This window comes from Papilio xuthus, unplaced genomic scaffold (genome assembly GCF_000836235.2).
Source record: "Papilio xuthus unplaced genomic scaffold, Pxut_1.1 DF827714.1, whole genome shotgun sequence".
Lineage (NCBI taxonomy): Eukaryota > Metazoa > Arthropoda > Insecta > Lepidoptera > Papilionidae > Papilio > Papilio xuthus.
In genome coordinates, this window is record NW_013530935.1 from 1,712,270 (window position 1) to 1,722,546 (window position 10,277).

Below are 10,277 nucleotides of genomic sequence, written 5' to 3' on the forward strand. Positions count from 1 at the left end.
TCCAACCAGATCCATTCTCGTCGAAAAAAGGAAAGTCGTTAACAATATTATACCCAAGGGCAAATCTGCTGTTGTCATAACTAAATTCAAAACTCGAGAAACAGTTTACAATAAAGTTTTTACTGATAAATCTACGAATACAATAATATCTGGACCTTTAACTTCCAATGTTGAGTGCATGACTAATATTAGAAAAAGAGCGATATGCACTTGTGGGAGAGCTATGATACCACCACTGGACGTGAAAGATGTCCAGACATCAAAAATTCAATTATATCAAGCCGATAAGTCGTGCTATTACTGTTCCGAACCGGAATCATGCATAACCCGTAGTACACAATTTTTTGATGTATCGGAAACTGTAGAGAATAATATTTGTAATTCAAAATCATTTCTCAAGGGTCATAAACCTGGGTCAAGCAGAAGCAATCGGCCTATCTACATTGACAGTTACAGTGCAAAGCGTTGGGCTTTGTCAAAGTATCCAAAAAGAGGACCAGATTTTTAAAAATCAAATTTTTATTACAAGTTCAAATGATTAAAAATATAATATTACTAAACGAAACTATAAAACATCTTAAATATTGTTAAAAAGTAAATAATCTTCATGGACTATGTAATATCTTGTTTATTTCAAAATTTCAATTTGTTCATTGTGCTGTCTTTCAAATTTTGTGAAAAATGTGTAATTCTATAAAAAAATCGTATAGTTGAGGAAAATAAAACAATAGTACAATAATGTTGTAAAAGTGTATTTCTAATCCAGTCCACTACACCTGCGTACAAAATAAGTGTTTCACCTGGTTTTGTACCTAAAAAAATAATACATTTTAAAACATATTTCAGATATATTACAAATTAAGAATTCATAAGCAAGAATATAGCATGAAATAAAACAATTATGCCAAATAATAAAAAAAAAACATCATAAGCAGAAAGTTACAAAATTTGTTATGAAAACAATTATTTTAAAAATATAATTAAGTCTATGAGATTCTAAGAAGAATTACTAAAGCATATTAAGTATTTCACAAATATTATTTCCTTATTTGATGCTCACATGTTTGGTTGTGCTGGGCTTGCAGGTTGTGGTGGAACTTCCAAGTTCTTTATCAGCTGCGCCAACCAATGCTTAGTGGAATTATCCTCCTGAAGACATGACGTGAATGTTGCATCACGAAGTTGATCTGGAAGACATTGTCTCAGAGCCTCCCTAGCTCTTGGGTTGTCGGACAAACGGAGATAACAGCGAACAACATGTTTCAGCAAACGTGCTGATGGCTCTTTCGCTAGAGACAACACCATCTTACCAAGTATCATCGCTACATGAGAGAATCTGTCATATGTTTGGCATATATAGCATAAGCCACTGTCATCCAATAAGATTTTCTGTAATATAAATGTGGCCACAGTCTTTGAGAGTTCTGAGCCATTTTCCATGATACGGAGACAGAGGGGTATGATTTCTGTTGTCAAAAGAAACGTAATAACTTCCTGTTCATCTGTCTTTACTAAGGCTCCTATGACACCTAGACTGGTCAAGCGCAGGTATTCAAAAGGGCGAGTTTTGGACACAGTGTGAAGAAAAGGGTAAAGGAACAGTGGTACATGAGCTTGCAAGAAAGCGGATCTGGTTTCTGGATGGGAAGCTACACATTGCATGAGAGCTAAAGCATTACATACACGATTGCTTTGATGAGCTGTAAGGGTAGGAGGTATCATAGCAACATAAATGTTGGTGATTTCTTGTAATAAAGCAGCGATAGTCCCAAAACTATGCCACAACATAGGAGCTAAATCCTGCACCACCTCTCGTTTTTTACTTAACTCCAATAGAGCATTTTCGCGACTTTCAGGATTACATAGCTCCAAAATCCAGGTGTACACTTTTTCTCTATCGACTGCCGCTTGCATACTTGTTTGAGCCGGGCTTTGTTGCGCACTCATGTTATTGTTCATGATTTTATGAAATGCACCCTCCAATTCTTTAACATAATTTTCTCTTGCATTATACAACTGTTCCGACCTGGAACTCGTTGTGGACAAGTTCAATAACTATATATTTATCGAATAAAAACCTGGAAATCTCTTATATTACTTGAAATACTAGGAATATTTACAAGAAATAATAAAATCACACGCGTACACTCCCAAGAACATAAATCAATTTGAGAAAGAAAAAAGCAGATTATAAAATCGTTAATCACATCAAAGAATACGTACGATATTGATCTCTACAAATGGATGGGCTATTTGCTTTGGAGACGGTTTGTGGGGTTTGCTTGGAAATGACAGTTTTTGCTTCGTTACAACTTAAACGCGCTGTGATTTTCCTTAAAAAATGGTAATTCCTTGGTGAGTAAAAAGCTAGAAAAACCAGCGTACATTTTTTTGATTTACCTTATTTCCTGTCAGGAATTATAGTTTTTATTTGTTTACTTGTTAAGTTATTAACTGTTACATACTCTTTGGTTGTCAATGTCAACTGTCAACTTGTAAATTTAAATGTCAATTGTGGTCAATTTATTGAAATCAATTATAAAATAAATTATTTGGATAGTTTACGTTGCGTTTTATATTTGCATATGTTTTGGTTAAAGACTCAGGTTTATTAATTATTTTGCATATTTGTTCCCTAAATCAATTTCGTTTGTATCTTGTGCTTACAATTTTGATAACGTTTAATAGGAAATGAATAATCATACGTGAAATACTCAGTGGAAAAAAGAAACTTTGATTGGTTTGTAGTATAGATCTTTATTTTATTTAATAGGTTAATGATTTCTTTATAACTCAGGGTTATTTTAACCATCTATTTAATATTACCTAATACGAAAGTTGATTCACAGTTTTATGACGCCATTGTTTTGATATTAAAATGAATTAGAACATCGTTTAAAGTAGTTTTGAAAATCAATAACCTATGACGGGCGAACGCTTATTATTTCTAAAGTATTAGTATTATAAAAAATTTAGTGCTTAAAAATAAGTACACACATTAATGCCAGATCTCCTATTTCGAGATATTTATTGTCCCCACTAATAAAGAAAGTACCGTATAAAAATAAAAGTTAAATCCCAGAAGACTCTTTATAGAAAAATGTCATAGAACTTGATGAAACTATGACACATATAATTTAAAAATATAATAATCAACTATGTGAAATCGTAAAATATCATGTACAGATTTTTGAAAGAAATAAATTTATTTTTAGCTACAACCTTTATTCTCCTAAGTTCAATAGGAAACCATCTAAATACAGTCAAACCTAGAGAAGGGTGAACTGGATAAATGAGAAGAAATCTGTTTGAGAGAAATCTTATCCAAATTTGATTGTATGAAATATACATTGAGTACATAAAACTGTTTAATTTACAGCATCATGGAGGTGTCTCATTCATTGACATTAAATGAGTCAGCTCTACAGCAGTTGCCAGATGACAAAAAGCCTCATTTCATTTTTGAATGGCTCCGTTTCCTAGACAAGGTTCTTGTTGCAGCGCATAAGGTATGTTTCCAATTGTACACTTTGTGGCTCCATTCTTTACTTTAATTCATTTGTTGTAATTTGTTCATAATCTGTAATAAGTCATATTTGAAATAAGAAAAATTAAATTGTCAACTTTTTAGTACAAAAAAGGTAGTGTCAACACCCATATTCTCCATTATGTTGCAACTTAATTTTTTCTTTGAGGTTTTATTACTATTAAGTTTTTATTTTTATAATATTTTTTTCTTATACAGTCTGATATTAAAAGCTGCCAGCAAAAACTTGTAGCCCAACTGGTCAATCTACTTCGTGAATCATTGGGTGCACCAGCACGGAGACTGCTTGCAAGATGTCTAGCTACATTGTTTTCAGTTGGTGATACATTTCTACTGTTTGATACGGTCAATAAATGCAATGATATCATCAAAGTTAAAGATGATTCACCATCCTACTTACCAACAAGACTGTGAGTACTATAGTTATTTAAATATTACTTAATTATAACTATCGACATTATTTGAATATTGAAAAGCTATACTGATGTTTCACTTAAATGTTTAATAAGACCCTTCCTTAGTGTAGATTCAAGAAATATAGTATGATACACTAAGGCTAAGGTATGTTAAAATGTTCATTAAGTCACACTAATTGTGATCCACAGGGCTGCCATTTGTTGTCTGGGAAGTATGTATGAAAAACTAGGCAGGATGATGGGAAGATCATATGAAGAGACAGTAACAACACTAGTGAGATCACTCAAAAGTTCCGAGTCACAGACTAGATTGGAAATTATGATAACTTTGGAGAAGGTATGTAATTATTATCCCCTGTATATCAATACAGCAGGTAAGTAGGTAGGGTCGACGCAGTGTAGGTAGGCCTCTGATGATGATGAACCAATGACCTGGTAAAGGTTGCGGGAGTGCACAGGATGCGGGCGGCACAGGACCGGGCATTGTGGCAATCGATGGGGGAGGTGTACGTCCAGCAGTGGACAAATTTAGGCTATTTATGATTATGATGTATATCAATACAAAACTTTTGGCTTGTAGTCACTCTTATGAATCCCTGTTACCTGCATCCTATTACTTTGCACACTTTATTTGCACACTAAATTCCAACATAAAATTATGTTATAACTATAGACTATGCAACTCTACAGATTGTATATTAAGGTGTTATTCAATATTATGTATTGTTGGTTTAGATATGTCTAGGTATGGGTACGGCTGCGGGCGCGGCGTTGCGCGAGGTGTCGCGTGCTGCGCGCGGTGCGTTGCTAAGCGAGCGCGCGTACGCGGTACGTGCGGCAGCAGCGTGCGCGATGCGACGTGTCCTGCCACTGATGCGCCTCACCCCTGCTGATGTTGATGCGATTGCTGCAGCCTGCTTACGTGCTGCTCATCCAAGTGATTATGCACTGAGGTGAATCTTTTTTTGTAATGGTTGAAATAACTCCATAGGAGTTGCCAGGGGAACAAGAAAGCAGCTGCCCACCCCCCAAGGGAAACCTAATAATGTAAAATAGATATAAAAACTACTTAGCAATACTAATATAACTCAAAGTTTATTTGTCAGTTTTATCCATTCCTTATTAGCTAGGCTAATAAGGAACCTTTAGAATAAAAAGGATATCTAGCTGCAAACCTGTAAATCTAGCCTAAATAATTTGCTTGCGATACCTTTGACTAGCTCTAGGCTGTAATCACACAAAGTCTGACTCGGGAAATAGGTTCTTATCGATATGCACATGTAATGACTTGATTTGTTTAATGTTATGTCATAATAATTGTTATATCAGGTGTGCAGTAGCAGAACTTCTTGGTTCACTGATAGCCACAACTCAAGCGGGAGAACTCACTAATGCTAATACTAAGATGAAGATGGGTATTCAATCAGGTACGTTTTTGAATAGTATTCTAATATACAATAATGTACTTTATGCTATGTTACATATTAAAAACTTAAGACTAAACAAAATAGTTTTTAATAATATATATTTTTTTTATTTTGATGATGAAATTGGAATAATTTTCGGAATATAAAAAAACATTGCGATAGTGTTATTTAATAACATTAACTAAAAAGTTTTATTTCAATTATTAGAGTTAGCGCGAGGAATTAAAAAAAAATATAATAAGTAGTCTATGTGTTCTTCCAGACTATTTCCTATATGTATGCTAAGTTTCATCCAGGTCCGTTGAGCCATTCTGGAGATACCTTCAAACAAACATCCATCCATCCAAACATTCGCATTTATAATATTAGTAAGACATAAATATTTAAATTTATTTTATTGTTTCTCAAAATTCCATAAATTTTGTGTTTTTTTAGTTCAACAAAGCAAAAAGGATCCACAAAAGAATGTGGTGTCATTGGATGAAGCTCTCAATCTACTAATGGGTGCATTCCTAAGGGGCGGCACCTCCTTCCTTAAGGGAGATATCATCAAATCAGGTTCCGGAGTGAACAGAGAAGTGAGAGTTTGTGTTACACATGTAAGTAGATAAATAGATACATAAAAAATGTTTTTTTGTAATCATTTTAGAAAAAGTAATTGTTTTTTTTATATTTTTATGTAATAAATTTTACTAAATATATCAAAAATAACTGATAGCACTGAAGTGACCGTTGCCCATAGACATACGCAATAGCATATGCGTTGCCTACCTTTAATCGACGGAGGAGAAGATGCACAGAAAGAAAACATTTCCATGCATCCTCTCATCCGGAAAGTCCATTTCCACTTCCCATCCTTTCATATGTAAATAATGTTTATCTTTGGTAACAAATATTTTTTGTTTATTCCAGGCTTATGTAATCTTCGTCCAGAACATGGGCGGTGTGTGGTTAGAACGTAATATGACTACTTTTCTCACTCACGTTCTAGATTTGGTGGCAAATCCTAAAGCCGCTAGCTCACATGTAGATGCTGTCTATTCTAGGTATGTAGCACACATCAAAAGTGTTTCAAAGATATATCATATACAGGTTGTTACCTTTTGGTTCAATCGGTCTAACGATTAATCGTCCGTCCCGATGGGATTTATTCCAATTGAACTTATTACATCTATAGAATTTATGGGACAAATGCAATTTTTTTTTAAATTCTATGGACTCGATCGACATGTATCCCGTTGGGCCGATCAAGCTATTGACCAATCGGGCTAATTATATTTGGTTTTGCTTCTACGGACTCAATCTACCCAATAAAAAAAATCTCATCGACCGATCGATCCAATAGGAAACATCCTATATAACCTAATGTTATTTTTTTAGGAAGTGCATAAATTATATACTACGCAATACTTTGGGCAAAATGCTGGGAGAGAAGGCTCAAGCGTCAGCCTGCAAAGAAATTATACAGATTGTGGCCAAGCAGATGAACAGTATTGACTTCAACCCGGAGAATGCTAAGGATTGTAATCAGGTATTAGAACTATGTAACTAATATATGCTAATTTGACTAGGGACTAGTCACCCCTAACTTAGGGTATGATCCGAGGCCTCCATTGGGGACGTATTGTGAGCTGATGATGATGATGATGATGAATTGTTGCCCTCGATTCCGTCCACAGGGAATTAAAAAAACTGAATATTTAGTCTATGTGTTCTTCCAGACTATGTTCTACATCCATGCCAAATTTCATCAAGATCAGTTGAGGTGTTTTGCACCTTCTAACAAACATGTTGTTAGAAGTAAGTATCTGTAAAATCTGCATCATACATACAATTTTGATTATTCTTTTCAATTGATTTGTAAACAGAAGAGATTCACGATTTTATTTTAAGTTATTGACTACTGTATTTAGTCAACTTGAACTCTCAAATTCTATCTTTTGTGGACCTCAGCAGGTCCATCTTGTTTTTTTTGGAAATGGCTGTTATATGTTCAATTGTTTTATTTTCAGGAGACATTATTCAGTCAGCATTTGTTGGTGTGCGCGTTATCTGAGGCGGGGGAGCTGGCGCAGCAGCTCGGCACTTCAGTACACAACCTGCTCATCGACACATCACTTAACATGATCGATACCATATTCACGGTCAGATTACTATGATTTATTATATTTATAATTACTTAAAAAAATTGCCAACTATCAAAATGGTAGACCAAACACAACATCCTGTATCTTGTGACCTTTTACAGAAAGAACGCAAAGCGTACGAATTAATTATAAAAAAAACATAAAAATTTAGTCTTTCTTATATGGTATTTCAGAGTAATTTATGTTCCAAATTTTATGCAGATCCGTGCAGCAGGTTTGACGTAAATAGGTAATAAATATCCATCCATCCATACATCCTTACGTCCACAAAATTTGACATGCATGCACACGAAACCCATAGCAATAAGTGTCATTATTCAATCCCGATAGATGACCTTGAGAAGGGAGAAACTTGATTTTCAGAGAAATCTCTATAGGTATAAGTAAAAAAAATATCATGGTCTCATTAAGTCCCGATAATCCATGTTTTGTATTTAATAAAAAAAATAGTTTCGTTTATTTTTTTTTGTTTTTCAGGTGTTGCAACACCCATGTGTCGCTGCGAGGTTAGCGGCGGCGCGGTGTCTGCGAGGCATTTGTGAAGCGCTGCCTGCACAGATCGCACCCCTACTGGACAGATGTGTAGATGCGTTAGATGCACCAAGACCTACCCCCCACCACATCTCTGGTAACTTATACATATCTTACTCATATGTTTAGTGCTTTGTATACTATTTTTAGACATTATTAGTTAGAATCATTTGACGCGAATGGCGCGCTTTCGTTACAAAGTCAAGTGTCAGAATGATTAGTGAGGGGACATAAACGTCGACATTTTAGTAAGGCTAGTGTTGCGCCAGTACACCGGCACATTATCGGATTTTCTTCCTAACACTTCGTCAGCATAAAATAAAAAAGTAGCCTATAATATGCTCGCATGATTCAGCTCAGCTACCTTCCCGTTCAAATCCCATCAGAATTTTTCCGGAGAATACCCGGAATAAACGCCATCTTCCGGACATACAGACAGACAAATTTTTTTAAATGTAATTACAGCTGTATATGAAATTTGTTTTTTTTTTCATTTTGAAAAGTTGAATACAAATCTGTTTTCAATTAGTCTACGATTAGACTCTTATTAAGGTATTATTATTTATTTATTTGTTTAATCAACAAAATTAAACGTCTTCTTGTTTTAGGCACTATATAGGTTACAGACATTTGACGTAAATAAAGTATATGGGTATAAAAAATGCAACATTTATATAAAATAAAAAAACTTTGTACTTTGCTTAGGTTATTCAGCAGCGCTGGGTGCGATACTGGGTGCGGTGGGCAGGTCCCCGCTGGGCGTGCCGCACGGGCGGGGCAAGGTGGCATTCAACGCGGCCGAGCAGCTGCTGCGCTCAGCCGGACAGAGCAGCCGCCTCACCGCCGCCAGGACCAATGCTGGCTGGCTTATTGTTGGCGCTATATGTACATTAGGTAACAAAAAAAAAACATAAAAATGTGCTATTATGACACTAAGTGAAAGAATCCGGTGTCACCTCATTCGTGATGACACCGGATTCAATAATACTCACGGAGAAGTGAGAAAGATGTGTCAGAAGTGCAATGGAGGTCAGTGGTATCTATCTACCCTTCTGTATTACGGGCGTGAGTTATGTTCTTGTAATAGTAATGAGTGTATAGGAAGTTTTGATACAATATGTAGATTATTCGGTTTTCTCAATATTGTTGACTATAAGATCCAAACATGTATTTTTTGTAAAACACTTTGTAATATAAACAATATGTTGCAGGTGTGCCGGTGGTACGTGGACTACTGCCCCGCATGCTGCTACTCTGGAGGAACAGCTTCCCACGCTCTGCTAAGGAACTGGAGTCAGAGAAGGCTAGGGGAGATGCATTCACTTGGCAGGTAATGGACTCCGCATATATTGTGTACTAGCTATCGCTCGCGACTATGTCCAGACTGTTTATATCTATACTAAATTTAACCGAGATCCGTTAAGCTGTTCTGGAGATACCTTCTAACAAACATCCATCCATTCATACATCCAAATATTCGCATTTATAATATTAGTAAGAAGTATAGTAACGATTTGGGTAGACATATTTTTTTATTATTATTGAAAATATTACAGGATAATATAAAAATATTATATACTATGTCCCTTAGAAATAATGTAGCTACGTAATGGTGAAAGCATTTCTAAAATTAATCCAGTAGTTGGAGTTTACCTGTTACAAACATACAAAAACTTTGCTCCTTATATATACTTACTCTGTTTTTACTTAGGTGACATTAGAAGGTCGTGCAGGCGCATTGTCAGCACTCCACAGTCTGCTTATACACTGTCCTTCGTTAGTACACAACGATGACACCGCCAAACGTCTCACTCAGCCCATAGATGGCGCCATTGCTGTTCTTACCAAGTAAGTCAATTATTTTTTACACAAACTTGTATGTAATTTCTTCTTGACTAGCTGTGGCCCGCGATTCCGTCTGCGCGGTATTAAATTTAACTTAGTAGTCTATGTGTTTTTCCGGACTATGTTCTACATCTATGCCAAATTTCAACGATATCCATACAGCTGTTTTTGAGATATCTTCAAACAAACATCCATTCATTCATCCAAACATTCGCATTTATAATATTAGTAAGATTTACTTAACAACATATAAATAAGTAACATATCTAGAATATTTTGCTTTTTTAACTTAATATAATAACACTTAAAATACACTTTTTTTCTTGTCAGTGTGAGCACAGTGGTACGTAACTACGGCGGGGCT

At 35.3% G+C, this 10,277-nt stretch overlaps 2 protein-coding genes across 2 annotated transcripts in view; one reads left to right on the forward strand and one right to left on the reverse strand.

Annotated features, from left to right (window-relative positions):
• Nucleotides 1-736: 736 nt before the first annotated feature.
• Nucleotides 737-2,189, reverse strand: Rcd-1 (Required for cell differentiation 1). The gene is made up of 2 exons (XM_013310407.1): nucleotides 1,061-2,189; nucleotides 737-812 (listed from the first exon to the last, which is right to left on the reverse strand). Exons 1-2 carry the CDS (start codon nucleotides 1,957-1,959, stop codon nucleotides 797-799), a joined length of 915 nt encoding a protein of 304 aa, XP_013165861.1. The 5' UTR covers nucleotides 1,960-2,189; the 3' UTR covers nucleotides 737-796.
• Nucleotides 2,190-2,535: 346 nt separating this feature from the next.
• LOC106116501 (HEAT repeat-containing protein 5B) overlaps nucleotides 2,536-10,277 on the forward strand; it is a 26,696-nt gene continuing 18,954 nt past the window's right edge. The window contains exons 1-12 of the mRNA XM_013310369.1: nucleotides 2,536-2,740; nucleotides 3,380-3,509; nucleotides 3,746-3,957; nucleotides 4,153-4,300; nucleotides 4,699-4,916; nucleotides 5,293-5,390; nucleotides 5,826-5,989; nucleotides 6,303-6,436; nucleotides 6,771-6,921; nucleotides 7,403-7,534; nucleotides 8,015-8,165; nucleotides 8,774-8,962. Coding sequence (XP_013165823.1) covers nucleotides 3,384-3,509; nucleotides 3,746-3,957; nucleotides 4,153-4,300; nucleotides 4,699-4,916; nucleotides 5,293-5,390; nucleotides 5,826-5,989; nucleotides 6,303-6,436; nucleotides 6,771-6,921; nucleotides 7,403-7,534; nucleotides 8,015-8,165; nucleotides 8,774-8,962 — 1,723 coding nt within the window. The 5' untranslated portion in view covers nucleotides 2,536-2,740; nucleotides 3,380-3,383. The remainder of the gene's footprint in view (nucleotides 2,741-3,379; nucleotides 3,510-3,745; nucleotides 3,958-4,152; nucleotides 4,301-4,698; nucleotides 4,917-5,292; nucleotides 5,391-5,825; nucleotides 5,990-6,302; nucleotides 6,437-6,770; nucleotides 6,922-7,402; nucleotides 7,535-8,014; nucleotides 8,166-8,773; nucleotides 8,963-10,277) is intronic.